Consider the following 16,118-nt stretch of genomic DNA (forward strand, 5'->3'; position numbering starts at 1 on the left):
GTGTTTTCCGCCATATTATTATTTTTTTTTTTGTAATTACACTCTGGTGAAAAATGAAAAACACGTCATATATATCTTTCCAATGCGAAAAATGAATTTTTGAAAAAACGAGGGATCACTGTACATATATTAGGGGTGCGATGATACCCACAAGTGCAGGTTCAGTACAACAGGAAAAACAAAAAGGGTTTTTTCTCACAGCATTTGAAAGTTTAAGTTTGTATAGCATTACACTCTTATAAAGGTGAAATGTTCATAAAATGTAAAAAGTGTGACCTATGGGGTTTTCTTTTTTGAATGACAAAATCAGTTCAATTCAATCAGTTAATATAAACATATATGACGTGAAAAATGTTATAAAATGTTGATGTGAAAGATGTTGATGTGAAAAGTAACGTCAGATATTTCTCTGAGTAACTAATTACGCTTACAATGACAACTCAATTACCTTCAGGGAGAAGCATTTTGTAACTGTGACTACCGTATTGGCCCGAATATAATACTGTGTTTTTTGCATTGAAATAAGACGGAAAAAGTGGGGGTCATCTTATATTCGCGGTCTAGACATTATACCCATTCACGACGATAGATGGCGCCAGATATCATTGAAGCGATGTTCTGTCATGACAGATCTTCGCTCCTCTGAAGTTTAACCAGTTTGCATTATTTTATTGCAATGCTTTTCCTTATTTAGATTTGTTTCAAGGCTACAGTTAGTTAGACTTCACTTTGATGGTTAATACAGTTTTTGCAAGTTTGTTGTTTTATCACAATAGATTGGTTCATTTACATTTCAAAAACCAGAAGCCATTCATTTACGAATGTGATTGCACTTTAGTTTACATATTTAAATGTTCAGATATTAAGATTTGAATGAGGCAAAATAACATGCTTTTTCTCTCAAATACATTGTTATAATCTTTTTTTTTTTTCAGATGTACTGTAATTATTTTCTGTATAAAAATGGATTTGGTGTTCAAAATGTCTTTTTTTTTTTCAAACTTGAGTCTTGAAAAAGAGTGGTTCGTCTTATAATCAGGGCCTTAAATTCGGGCCAATACGGTAATTCCTTTTTTAAAGTAAGATTAACGACACTGGTTACTTGTCAATCAGTCTATTTAAGTTTTTATTAAGTTTAAATTCATTAATTCCGCTTCTGTTACCACTAAACTTAAATTCCAAGTTAGCATGACTTATCATATTAAGTGCACACAACTTTTTAAATTAACAAAACTCTTTTTAAGCACTGCTTACTCAGAAATATAATTTACTGTATGCCCCAAAATTCAAGTAAGCACAACTCAGTGTTAACTTGATGAATTACAAATACTCCAAATAAATAACTTAAGAACCTTGAAACTTTAAGTGGTGCTTACTTAATATGTGTCTTACTGGTCAAAAAAGGAAAATAAATTAAAAAAATAAAGCTTTTTAAAATGGCCAAAGCATTAACTTGCAGACTGACCGTTCTGCTTGGCCGTCTCATAGTCCACCTTGCACACCAGCCTGCCATCCTCCATGAGGTAGAACTCATCCCCGGTGGCCAGCTGCCTGCTGCACATGATGCAGGCAAAGCAGTGCAGGTGATACACAAAGTCCTGCGCCTTCCTCACCACCTGCGTGGGAGGGATCCCCTGTTGGCATGACGCGCATTTTGTTCCGAAGCGCCTGCACGGACAAAGAAAGAAGAACATCAGCTAAGATTAAAGCAGTTTCCCATCCTAGACAGCTCCGGTATGTATTTTCCTCTCAACTGCAGGCAAGAGTGATGGCGCAGTGCCTGTTAATAGAAGCTCCAGCTGTTGAAGCGAGGAAGAAAAAAAAAAAAAAAAAATCAGCACTGGAATGCATTTCTGTTAACGATAGACCTGTCTGCAACTTGATGGATGGAGAAGATCAATGCACTGCGGCCAGTGTGTGTGCGTGCGTGCTTGTGTGTGTATGTTTATGTGTTTGCAGAAGAAGTACGGGGGGAGGAAGAGGAGAAAAGGAGGAAGAGAAGGGTCCTCCCGGTAAACACACCCTCAGGACAACCAATAAAACACTGACTCAGGAGAGGCTTTAAATCACAACAGCCAGCCTCAGACATTAAAAGAGCAAGGTGAAGACTACACAAACACATACTCATAGGCCATAATATTAGGTACACCTGAACACTTTAATAGTAGATGTGCCAATATATTTTTTTCACTTGTAATGTTATGCTCTATGCCCACAAGGGCGCCACAATTGATCGACGAATTGAAAACTAATGGATTAGCAAATGAATCGACAACTATGTTGGTAGGAGATTCATCGTGACTTTGTTGACCTCAAAGCTGTTCAAATCTTTTTGAGCCTCTTCAAATTAAATATTCTTACTTTTTAAAAATATTTTCATTTGCATTTTATAATCTAAGAAAGAAACAAAAATGCTGGCAAAACAGCTGTATGTATATTAGGGCTGTCAAAATTATCGCGTTAACGGGCGGTAATTTATTTTTTTAATTAATCACGTTAAAATATTTGACGCAATTAACGCACAAACGCCCCGCTCAAACATATTAAAATGACAGCACAATGAAATGTGTACTTGTTGTGTTTTTCAGAGTTTTGTCTCCCTCTACTGTGCTTGTGTGCGACTGATTGTATAGGCTTCAGCACCCATGAGCATTATGTAAGTAATTATTGACATCAACAATGGCGGGCTACTAGTTTATTTTTTGATTGAAAATTTTACAAATTTTATTAAAACGAAAACATTAAGAGGGGTTTTAATATAAAATTTCTATAACTTGTACTAACATTTATCTTTTAAGAACTACAAGTCTTTCTATCCATGGATCGCTTTAACAGAATGTTAATAATGGTAATGCCATCTTGTTGTGATTTATTGTTATAATATATGGAAATACAGTACTTATGTACCGTATGTTGAATGTATATATCCATCTTGTGTCTTATCTTTCCATTCCAACAATAATTTACAGAAAAATATTGCATATTTCATAGATGGTTTAAATTGCGATTGTGATTAATTACGATTAATTAATTTTTAAGCTGTAATTAACTCGATTAAAAATTTTAATCGTTTGACACCCCTAATGTATACATATATGGTGGAACTGTGGTGTTTGATAGAACGATCTGTCTATATGCTGCCATAGCAGATTCAAGGCGCATTAAGCCCCCGGACTATTTTTAATTTGTCCATTTTACCCTGGAGACCCCCGTTTACAGACACTGCACAACCGCTTTTGTTTCAACCCAGCCATAAAAAGAAGGTAAGTAATTTTTAGCTTAGAATCATTAATTGATGTCTAGTATTTAGTTTAGAAAAAACAACTTTAAAAACTTATTCACTCATTTATTTTAAACTTTTAAACAAATTATCTCACAATGAAAAAAATGGTGTCTGTAAATAAGTCACGGATATCTACCTCATAACTATCGCTTAATTGTAATTTTTTTGTTTCTGTCACATTTTCCCCGATAATTTGGATGATAAATATCGATCCAAACAAAGAAAGATTGAAAAAAATGTTTAAAAGGGTAAATATTTGAAAAAAGAAAATCTCGACCACTCCTTGTTATCTCCAACTTGTGCATCGCGACACTTGTTCTATTACTGTGTTTCACCCATAAAATCCCCACAAAGTCCGGCTGTGGCCACTCACAGCTGTGTCTAGACACTTGGTGATACATGCTACATAGAGTTTTTGGATCAAAACAAGGTAAGTACCCAATAATACCTCGCTAAAATCATGCTGCCTTTAATTATGCTCTCTCATGCTCTCACCATGAGTTACTTGAAAGCCACAAAAAGACATACATTGCAGTCAGGGGCACCGTATAGGGGTGAAAAGTGATACTGATTCTAAGGGCCCATGCCCTAATGGGGGCCCACAAAGAAAATTAGAACATTAGGTAATCGTTTGCAAATTAAAATATTATTCATTATAATTTTATTAGGAATAAAACGAAGTGTTTCTTTTTCTTGTTTTGTTTTTGGCAAAAAGTAAACCCCTGAAAGCATATGTATTGCCAGCCACCCCCCCAACCCCCGTATTTTCATTAAATGGTTTGGGTGGCCCTTCCTTCGATCAGACCGGGAGCAGCGGTGCGCATTAACACCAGTCAATGACTCGGAGTGCGCGGCGCGCGGTACTACAGAAATGTTTTCAAAACAAAAACCGGGTTTTCAAAAGAGGCAAGAAAGAAAAACAGGAGATGGGTAGAAAAGGCCAACAGGATGTGACAAAGTACTTCACAAAGGAAGGTTGGTGTCTTGCGTCAGTGTAGTGCTGAAAATTAACCTGTTAGCTCCGAAACGAGGTCCCAGCTCACTCCGTAAGAAATACAGGATTTTCCTGGCCTCAATGAGCGACATTCACCTATTCAAAAACATGAATTCCAAATCATGACGGCGTTTTTTGGTATCCTACAAATGTTGAAAGTTCGTGTGGAAATTTTCTTTTTTAAACTCGACTTGAATCCAGTTCGTCAAGAATTTATTGAATTTAGCTTGTCATCAATTGAATTTAGTTTGTTAACAAGGGACCTCGATTCAGAGCTGTAGCCTATAGTGGAGATCGCGAGTTTCCAGATGAGGCTAAGCCTACTCCATAATGAAATACTGTAATTGTTTGCCAGCTAGTGTTTGCTCCACTTTTAGCTTACATTTAATCAGTAAAACAGGCAAACCCTTAGCAATCTCTTCATACTAAAACAGTTGTATACTGTATACTAGAGGCGTGCGAAATTTCCGATTCTTAGATTATTCGCGATTCGGCCGTGGAAGAATCGAGAACGATTCACAAACATCCAAATTCCGATTATTGAATTATACCAGATAAAGCGGAAGTAAAACACAGCGCGGTCTTTGGGACGCAATGAGGAACGGACCGAGAGTAAATATCATGTTCAATTCATGCCGCTAGATTAATTTAAAAAAAAAAAAAAAAAAAAAAAAAAAAAAAAATCATACCTGACTCGGGCTGACAGCGGCTAAAAACAAAGCCCAGGCTAGTTGCTACAAACATACGACTACAGTAGATATCATACATATGTAGAACTGGATGCAAAATGACAGATGACGGGCTGTGTTAGAACATGTATTATTGAACAGAGATGCGAAATGACAGACTTGCCGGCGTTAGTAAACAGCCGCCATCTTAAAGCAGTAGACTTTTCGAGAAGGCTCTGTTGTTGCGAACCTAATTAACTTTTTAGCTAAAATACTCTTAAATCGGCAAAATCTTGTCTTGAATCTATCTTTAAATGATGAAACCGTTTTAAAACTTTGACATGTCAAAAGTAGACAGAAGGGAAATTATGGAATAACGAGAGCAATTTTAACAACTGCAACGGTTGATTCACAACATTAAATTAATTGAATGTAGTTTAAAGCTGCTAATACAGAATGAGGACTGGAGTATTTTATTTACTGTTATTTCTGTATATTTGTTTACTGTTATATGTTTACTTGATACTAAAATTGTAAGTTACAACAGACATTTCTTCTAAGTCACTCATTATGGTATTTGCTTTCAGAATATTTCTAATAAACATATATTTAGATTGTAAAAGATGGCCTTCAGTACATTTCTTATAGATGATATCAGTCTCTTCATTATTGCTCTATACGCTGTATGTTTACATGAATATATTTTCATCTTACATTAATGCAGAAAATGCACAAATTAGTGTGTAAAGATTCACCAGAATGCAGGAAATTACGTAGTTGATACTCTAAATGTGTGTGCGTGTCCCTCGGCACTGGTGGTGGGGCCCAAAGCGATATCTTTTCATGGGGCCCAAAATCCCTGGCAGTGCCCCTGATTGCAGTGGAAGACTAGCGCGAGAATTATGGACACAGCAGGCTAACTGACTAGCATGCTGTCCATTACCTTTTCCACCCTTGTTGCCATTTGGATTGCTTATTATGGGATGATATCGATGTATTAGAAACATTAGATGCTTGAATAATAAAGCCTAGGTCCTAAGCTTCAAGGCTAAATACAATGAATAGTGTTACTTACTCACATTTACAGTGGGGCAAATAAGTATTTAGTCAACCACTAATTGTGCAAGTTCTCCCACTTGAAAATATTAGAGAGGCCTGTAATTGTCAACGTGGGTAAACCTCAACCATGAGAGACAGAATGTGGGGGGAAAAAAAACAGAAAATCACATTGTTTGATTTTTTAAGAATTTATTTGCAAATCATGGTGGAAAAGAAGTATTTGGTCTATACCAAATGTTCATCTCAATACTTTGTTATGTACCCTTTGTTGGCAATAACGGAGGCCAAACATTTTCTGTAACTCTTCACAAGCTTTTCACACACTGTTGGCTGGTATTTTGGCCCATTCCTCTATGCAGATCTCTAAAGCAGTAATGTTTTGGAGCTGTCGTTGGGCAACACGGACTTTCAACTCCCTCCCCACCCCGTGGCGTCAAAATGATAACAAGAACGGGGAGCAAAAATCCCAGAAACACACGGGGGGAACCTAGTGAATGACCTACAGAGAGCTGGGACCACAGTAACAAAGGCTACTATCAGTAACACAATGCGCCGCCAGGGACTCAAATCCTGCACTGCCAGACGTGTCCCCCTGCTGAAGAAAGTACACGTCCAGGCCCGTCTGCGGTTCGCTAGAGAGCATTTGGATGATCCAGAAGATGATTGGGAGAATGTGTAATGGTCAGATGAAACCAAAATAGAACTTTTGGGTAGAAACACAGGTTCTCGTGTTTGGAGGAAAAAGAATACTGAATTATACCATACCCACTGTGAAGCATGGGGGTGGAAACATCATGCTTTTTCTACAAAGGGACCAGGACGACTGATCTGTGTAAAGGAAAGAATGAATGGGGCCATGTATCAAGAGATTTTAAGTGAAAATCTCCTTACATCAGCAAGGGCATTGAAGATGAGACGTGGCTGGGTCTTTCAGCATGACAATGATCCCAAACACGCAGCCAGGGCAACAAAGGAGTGGCTTCATAAGAAGCATTTCAAGGTCCTGGAGTGGCCTAGCCAGTCTCCAGATCTCAACCCCATAGAAAATCTGTGGAGGAAGTTGAAAGTCCGTGTTGCCCAATGACAGCCCCAAAACATCACTGCTCTAGAGGAGATCTGCATGGAGGAATGGGCCAAAATACCAGCAACAGTGTGTGAAAAGCTTGTGAAGAGTTACAGAAAACATTTGGCCTCCGGTATTGCCAACAAAGGGTACATAACAAAATATTGAGATGAACTTTTGGTATTGACCAAATACTTATTTTCCACCATGATTTGCAAATAAATTCTTTAAAAATCAAACAATGTGATTTTCTGTTTTTTTTCCCACATTCTGTCTCTCATGGTTGAGGTTTACCCATGTTGACAATTACAGGCCTCTCTTAATATTTTCAAGTGGGAGAACTTGCACAATTAGTGGTTGACTAAATAATAATTTGCCCCACTGTGTATGTTCCCTTTATGCATGTGGAGCCTTTCATTCTCAGTTTTAACATTCACATCCTTTAATCATAATGGAAACAATATTGTAAAAGCCCACTGCAAAAATTAAAATATTATTATTATAAATAATATAAATTCATGAGAGGATGAAGGTGGAAGTGTTCGCTGAAACATGTCAGGTATTTAAACTACCTATAACTATTGTCTGGGATAAAAAAAAAAAAAAATTGACTAATATATTAGTGTAGAAAAAATGAACTCAATACAACTAAAACTTTTTGTCTCTTTTGTTGCTCTGCCATCTTTGCAGAATTCACCCGAAAGCGCTCGCATCGACTCCCGTCTTTTTAATGAATGGGAAAAGGGTGAAGTGATGTATGCAGTAAAGCAGTCAGCACATTTGTAGGTTTTTTTTGTGTGTGTGTGGCAGTGTTCCTGCCACCCCCCTCAAAGTTAATTAGTGCTGGTGAAAGCGATACAGACCACCTCAAGATATGAAAGAGGTGTCATTCAACTAGTTGTCAGTCGACATGTATTGGAAAATGTTCTGAAAATATTTTGTAAAGGTTGAAAAATATCCTAGCGTTACTTTAAGTAAAAAAAAAAGGGAAAAAAAGTGAGTACTTAATCCACCACTACTGTTATCTAAAACATCTAGATGCAGGGTGTCTCCCAAAAATTGACATAATTTCACAGGCCAATTATTTCAATAATTGTTGTTGTAGTATCCTCAAAATTTTCAACGTTGAAAGACGCATTCAATAAATTATATTTCATTCCAGACAGCATGAGTGCCTCACAGTTCTGAGATCAAGTGTTCAATTCGGGCTCCGGCCTTCCTGTGCATGTTGAATTTGCATGTTCTCCTTATGCCTGCGTGGGGTTGCTCCGGCTACCTCCAAAATCCCCAAAACATGAATGGTAGGCTGATTTAACACTTTTAAGTGTCCTTAGGTCTTCTATGTGCCCTGCGATTGGCTGGCAAGCAGTTAACCCTGCCCAGAGGTGGGTAGAGTAGCCAAAAATTTTACTCAAGAGTAGCGTTACTTCAAAATAATATTACCCAAGTAAAAGTAAAGAGTAAAACCATTTGGTAAAAAGAATACTCAAGTAATTAGTAACATAGTGAGTAACTGCTTACATTTTTGTTTGATTTTTTTTTTTTTTTTTCAAACAACGGTATTTTTTTCTCAACACAGTTATCTATATGAACTGTTGTTATAATAATACTGTACAATAACCCAATACACAACCACATCAAAAAAAGAAAAAAAAAAATTTGAATTTCGCCCCCCGAATAAAATGACAGTAACAAAGCATTATTCATCCAATGAGCATGAGTGCCCTCTAGTGGAGAAAATCGTTCCTAGTTTGAATAGTGAATAGTTCCTTCCCAGTTACTATTATGAAATTAAAAGGATCATATCTCTGTTTTTCCGTGGTCAATCGGCACCAAATAAAAACTGGGAGAGAGGTTAAAATCCACGCTTTCGAGTGATGTTGAGGGCAGCACTCCATGTCAAAAAAAATTTTTTTTTTTTTTTTTTTTTTAGTAATTCTTTTTTTTTAGGGTGCTTTAAAGACGCCACATGATTGAACAGGCTGGCATGATCATATAACGACAAGCTTGCGTCTGATTGGTATAATGGAGTCATGTGGTTATTGTTGCGACGTCTCATTGGTGAAATTGGTAGAGCTACTCTTGGCATCTCTAGCAATAAAAAAAAAAAAAAAAAATCTAATATGTAGGATGAAGAGGAGAAATGTAACGACTCTTGCGTAGCCCAGAATAGCGGAGTAAGAGTAGCGTTTTTTCTTCACAAATCTACTCAAGTAAAAGTAAAAAAGTATAGCTTGATAAAACTACTCTTAGAATTACATTTTTTCTCAAAAAATTACTCAATTAAATGTGACAGAGTACATATAACGCGTTACTCCCCACCTCTGACCATGCCCATAGTTAGCTGGGCTAGGCTCCAGCACCCCCCCGTCCCACGCACACGAGACTTTGATGAGAGGATGAGCAGTAGAGAAAATGAATGAATAATTCATAAGTTTCATTTGAATTTCAATTCATAGGTCTTGTAAGGTTCAGAAATGGCATTGACTCAAGTCATTTTGAGTCTGCTCAAACAAATGCAAAATTAGGCGAAAATTTCACCAACAAGAAAACTTAATTTTACCTCCAATTGCATAAAAAAATTTAACGGGAAGGCTGCTTGTTTGGCAAAAACATGAATCCCGACTTGACGTGTGCATAGGCGGCACACATATTGAATACTTATGAAATCGGTCACAAAATCAACAAATCTTTGAATTTCTCCTTTATATTTGATTTAATAAAACCTAAGATGTCCAACACCTAAGCAGCACAATTCCGTTGTAGTAGTTTCAAACATATTTTCTTTTCAAATTAAGTCAAATCATTTGGGACACTTTATGCTACCGCAAATACTTTTAAGTGTAAATTACTAAAAAAAAAACAACAACAACAACAAAAATCACCCGTTATTCAGTTTGAAAGAGCAGTACAAGTATTATGTTCATGACAACACTATCCAAGGGCCAAGACCAGAACTTACCGAGAACGAGAACAGACTGACTTTTGAGAGTTGCGAACATGACGAGACAAAAAAACTAAAAATATTTTTTTAAAAATAAGAATACAGTGTTACCTCGACATACGATTGATTCGACACACGATCTTTTCGACATCCGACATAAAATTTGAGTCGCCATCTGTTTCTACATCCGACGACGTGCTCGAAACACGACAATCTATGACAGCGCCGCAGTTTATTTGTTTTCCCGCACGACGGACGCAAGGAGAGAAATCAACATGGGTTTCAAGAATGTTAGTGGAGGTGGTGAAGAAAAAGGGAAAAAGGTAACTCTTACCATTGAAATGAAGATGGAAATGATAGAAAAATATGTGTGTGGTGTGCGCGACAGTGAACTGGCTCGTCAATACGGCCGTAAACTGTCAATGATCTCAACGGGTCCATTTTCCAGTCTTTATAAGTTAAAGTGACAATTAATATTATGGTAACATTGCCAAAGAAATCGACCGCTTCATCAGGTTTTTAATAATTTATTTCTAGAACTTGTGCAACGCAACACACCAACTATCCGCCACAGCTGACGCTACAGAACATGAAAAGTGAAAGTAAGAACTATTTCACCCAGGCCCGGATCTAGGTTGACCCACCAGAGTGGGCACTAAGAAAACTTGAGGGGGCACCCACAATGCAGGCTTTTTTTTTTTTTTTACCCTCTGCATTTCTCTGGGTTTGGGACCGGCGCAAGTAGGACACTGGCTTGTGTCCCGCTGAGGCTGCATTAATTTTTTATTTTTTTTTCCTTCATCTATCTACTTATTTTCGCTGTCGGCATGATGTTATGATGACGTCATCTCGCATGGCAATGTGTCGCCATTTTGAGATGGGGGCACGAACAGGTAAACAGCCGTAGACAAACGCTGTCTGAAATTCATAATTTTCAGCTGTGTTTTGCGTCTTTTTTCATAAAAACGTCTTAAACATGACTTATTATTATCACGAGTCAATGCCGACAGACGCGAGGAGGCAATACTACTTAAAATTAGCGTGTATTGGCCTGCAAATCTGCCCATACAAAGTCACAGCTGATAGCTGGATAAACAATCCATAGGAATTGTCTGCAGTGGAGTTCGGAAACATCTACAACTACCTCATGAAGAATTGTGGGCTTGCCTGTGAAGACAGCAATGAGAGAGGATGTATCCGCATGTCAGTGGAAATTAAACACGCCAAGTTTTGGCAAAAAGACAACTTATTCTCCGTCAATTCATACTACGAATGCAACGTTGAGCTGCAACCACCTCAACACAAAATATGCACAATATATGAAATCGCATATGTACTGCACTATCTGTAGCAAACTGCATATGAAAATATGAATAAACAATTAGCAGAGCGCCCGAGACGCGTTTTGCCGACCCTCTAACTCGTGGGTAATTAGCATATCACAAGTTTCATGCTAAGTGAATCTGTCTCACTTTTTTTGCACTGAAGTACACACAATTCACATATTTACGTTTTTAAACACATTTAAACAATAAATACCGGCGATGCAACTTCAAATTCAAGGCAAAGTGGTCACAGAGTCAGTGGGAACTGACTGCAGCTGCGGCCGTCGTTGTCTGATTCTCTACTGAACAACGTCCCTTCCGTGTTGCAGTTTCATTCAAATAAAGTGCGCATGAGATGCAGTAAATTAAGGCGTCCACTAGATGATGCTAATAAGACGTAAAAGAAACTCAGGTATTCAATCACAAAACCCATCAATCTTTTATGCATAACAGAGCACCGTCATTTTGATTGGGTGGGCACGACTCACGTCTGGGTGGGCCGTGCCCACTCTGGCCCCCCCATACATCCGGCCCCGATTTCACCTCTCTCTCTCTCTGCACGTCAGCCACGCGGTGCGTTCAGGTACACCACGCAAAACACATTCGCCACATTAGAACTCTATTCGTTACATTATTACGGGTATTATTACTAGAGATGTCCCGATCGATCGGCATCACGTCATTTTCAAAGTATCGGAATCGGCAAAAAAATATCGGACATGCCTTTTTTTAATCCTTTTTTTTTTTTTTAATTACATCGTTTTCTAATTGTATTTAACGTTACAGACATAATGTGTTACACTCTTCTAGAGTCTTTAGTTTAAGCTTAAGGTAGGGTTATCAAATTTATTGCGTTAACGACGAGAATAAATATATCACGTTACAATATTTAACGCAATTAACGCATGCGCTGCACGACCTACTCACGCATTGTCGCGTTCAATCTATAATGGCGCCGTTTTACCTATACAGTATATAGAGCTAAAAGGCAGCGTAAAATGAGTAGAGTGAATTTTGGCAGCCTTTGGAACCTTTTTTTAAATGGCTAAAGCCTTACAATCCCTCTCCCAACGATTAGAATAATCGTGGGAAGCAATGTGGGGAAGAAAGGTAGTAGTTGATCTTTTTCTTATATGTTAGTTCCCAACGCAGAGAAGATATATCAATTGGTACCACGACGAACAGTCATGGTTGCAGTTCCCATCATGCATTTGGGCAGACGTTAAATGGCTACAGTATCATTTACTGAAAGCTCAACAAATACACTAGATGGCAATATTTAGTCACAATATACAAAGTCACATTTATCCTTTAAGAATTACAAGTCTTTCTATCCGTGGATTCCTCTCACAGAAAGAATGTTAATAATGTAAATGCCATCTTGAGGATTTATTGTCATAATAAACAAATACAGTACATATGTACTGTATGTTGAATGTATATATTCGTCCGAGTTTTATTCATTTTTTTCTTAATGCATTGCCAAAATGTATATGATCGGGAAAAATTATCGGGAATGATTGGAATTAAATTGGGAGCAAAAAAAAAAAAAAAAAGCAATCGGATCGGGAAATATCGGGATCGACAGATACTCAAACTAAAACGATTGGGATTGAATCGGGAGCAAAAAAACATGATCGGAACAACCCTAATTATTATTCCAATTTTTAAAAATAATTTCTTTGCTTTGCTCTGTGTAATTGCTATTTGCAATTGTACCAGCAGTATCTATTAGGGATTTAGCGTAGGTTTTCAGGCTGTGGAACGAATTCATGGAATTAAAATGTATTCTTGTGGGAAAATCCTGCTTGAGATACGACCATTTCGACTTAAAAATAAGGTCTGGGGACGAATTCACTTTGTATGTAGAGGTACTACTGTATACCGCTTCAGGCTGGAATTGATTGCGTGAATTAGTGATTCTCAACTTTTGGGTCAGAGCCCAAAAGTGGATCATGGAAAATATTGTATACATGTTTAATTTACAGTCTGCCAATGATGGCGATAGATGTCCAATCCGTTTGACCTGGGAGAGCGCTACCAGTGGCAGCTTCTCCCAAGTTCAAATTGGTTGGACGTCCATTGCCGTAAGTCGCAGTGAATAAGTCAAACCCTATTTTAAACACTTTGATAACCCAAATGATGTGAGAAAAGATATACTAACTTGAAGAAATCCTCCTTGCAGTAGACGCTGCCGGCCCTGGAAAAGCACTTGTCAGCCAGTGGCGAGTGGCAGTCGGCGCACTTGAGACACTTGGAGTGCCAGTGTCTGTCCAGGACCTTCAGGATGAACTTGTCCACTATGTGCTGACTGCAACCCGCACACTGAGGGATTTCTGGACATACACACACAAACACATGCTGTATTTTGACTTTTGAATTTAAATTGGGACAATAGGTGTTGAAGGGTTGAAATTTGAAGTTGTTTAAAAACTGTGTGACATAAATATGTATAAACATAATAAGGCAAATAGATGATACATTTGCATTTGTATATAATTTGGACTATTTGATGTTGAACACAGTGATGCACCTTAAATAGCGGAATTTTAACCCACTACCTTACCTATTTATAGTGTAGTTGAATATAGCTGTATACTATTTTTTTTTTTTTTCCCCCCAAAAAAATGATAGAAATGAGCACTTTTGATAAAAAGCTTTAAAGTGTCCAACTTTAATTGTATTTATGAAATGTAATATAAACATGCAGTTTACATATTTTATGAATCTTGCTTCAGTTGTGATTGTGAAATATACTGTATTTTAATAGTTTTAATAGAAAATATACGTATGTCAGGAAAGAAATGACAACTTTCGAAAATAGCCTCATAAGGGTTTAACGCAATAAACTGTCCAAATTTAACATATTTTAATCATATTTTTATAATGTAACATTCACATGCAGTAGATATTTAATGAACCTTCTTTCAATTGTGATAAAAGCACATTGCAGCGACAGATTAGCAAGTGTCTGTCCATGGTGCTGATTCTTTTTTTCTTTTTCTTAGTGTTTTTTTTTTTTTTTTAATTCTATGCTAAAAATACATATATTGCATTCCATTTTGATTCACAGCATCTATACTTTTATGACAGCATTTTTGGCTCATCCCTCTAAACATTATTGTTATAATTCTCCCACTTCTTTGCGCAGCAACAACTCAACCCATCTTTTCTATGGTTTTACACATCCACCGCATCCTCCAAAAAGTCAAAATACACAATCATTAAAATCAGCATCAACTTAAAGTGTTCGTATTAAATTCCATCCATTATCTACCTTACAATTAATAACAAACATGATTTAAAATACGCATCCAATCGGTTGCCATGACTGCACTCGCCATCATCACGTTCAACCTCATCATCTTCATCAAAAGGTCACACACACGCCATGTAGCCACGTTTTTAGCCTATATCCGTTCGTCTATTTAAAAAAAAAAACTAAAATCTCTGATTCCTCGAGAAAAAGAAAAAAAAAAACATGTTTTAAATCCACGCAGGATGTTGGCACTGCAGGGGGGCTGAGTGGCAGGATCTTTATCCAATCTTTTAATCTGCCTCCATTTTATAACCTTAAATAGCATAATCCCACCGCCTATATGTAAAGAAAAAGAAAAGATTATAAATATTTGGATTTAGAAATGTAGTCAAAGATTAAGAGGCCTTGATTTAGTATTTTAGAATTATTTCTTTTGAAAAGGAATGAAGTCACATTTACATGTGATGCTGGGATGATAACACCAGCACGATTATTTCGAGAGATTATTGCAGATTATTAACATTTTGCTTGCATTGTTCTAAATATTGTTCGAAACGTACTGGCCTTTCAGCAAACAGATTTAAGGCACACAAATCTGTTTATATTAAAAAAAAATTTTTAAATGTGGTTTGCAGGAGGTGCTTTAAAGTTTTAAACTTAAAAAAAAATAATCAAACGAATATGATTTAATATCAATACAAAAGGCTTGAAGAACAAGGAAGGGTATATTATACACGTCTGACTAACATCCTCGTGCACTCGATGAATATGAATAATAAAAAATAATAACGATTCTGCACAAATGTGAGCATAAATATCCTTACGCTGCAGTGGCACTCCCAGGATGTCCGGTAAACTCTTAACGGGACTCTCTGTGGGAAGGACCGCCGCACTTTGCATCATCGTGATCCGGCACGCGAGCGCACATACACCCGCAACACTTGTGGGCCCCCCTCTCCACCAAAAAAAAAAAAAAAAAAAAAAAAAAGAGGGGGGTGAAAAAAGGAAACAAAATAGTTGTGCTGGTGATGCGAGCCTCTCTCGCGCGTAGTTCCAACGAGGGCTGCTGTTGCTGTAGGATGCTGGCGTCCGCGCTTGTGCTGGGCCGGGCCGAGATCAAGACGAGCTGCCGAGTCCTGCAGGGGCGGTGGGAGTGACGTCATCCAGGCGCAGGATGAGGGACAGCCAATGAGAACGCGCCTCTGAATTCGCCCCGCCTTCCTCCAACATCCTCCTTTGAGCATTCAAGCGAGGAGGAGGAGGCGGACAGCAAACTGACGGAGCCCAGAAATAGCTCACTGCAGTGGGGGTGGCCCTCATGGGAACCCCGGGGCCGGCCTGGAAGACACCCGAAAAATAGTTGGGGTCAAAAGGGAATTATTATCATTTGGGTTCATTTGAATGACGTCAGCGAATGAATCAACTCGTTGGCTGCCCTTGACGGTGATAGACGTCCAATCCATTTCGACTGGGTCAGTGCAGAAAAAACGTTTTGTTTTTTTTTTGGTTTGGTTTGGTTTATT

At 37.8% G+C, this 16,118-nt stretch overlaps 1 protein-coding gene across 3 annotated transcripts in view; it reads right to left on the reverse strand.

Moving 5' to 3' along the window:
• lhx4 (LIM homeobox 4) overlaps positions 1-16,118 on the reverse strand; it is a 46,342-nt gene that overhangs the window by 16,074 nt on the left and 14,150 nt on the right. For 2 of the 3 annotated variants that reach the window (XM_057841561.1, XM_057841562.1), the window contains exons 2-4: positions 15,420-15,933; positions 13,501-13,672; positions 1,466-1,668 (exon numbers count right to left, since the gene is read on the reverse strand). In XM_057841561.1, coding sequence (XP_057697544.1) covers positions 1,466-1,668; positions 13,501-13,672; positions 15,420-15,498 — 454 coding nt within the window. In that variant the 5' untranslated portion in view covers positions 15,499-15,933. Of the gene's footprint in view, positions 1-1,465; positions 1,669-13,500; positions 15,315-15,419; positions 15,934-16,118 lie in introns of those variants that run through there. The other variant, XM_057841560.1, reaches the window with a different exon arrangement.

The sequence above is a fragment of the Corythoichthys intestinalis genome, chromosome 7 (genome assembly GCF_030265065.1).
Source record: "Corythoichthys intestinalis isolate RoL2023-P3 chromosome 7, ASM3026506v1, whole genome shotgun sequence".
Taxonomy (NCBI): Eukaryota; Metazoa; Chordata; class Actinopteri; order Syngnathiformes; family Syngnathidae; genus Corythoichthys; species Corythoichthys intestinalis.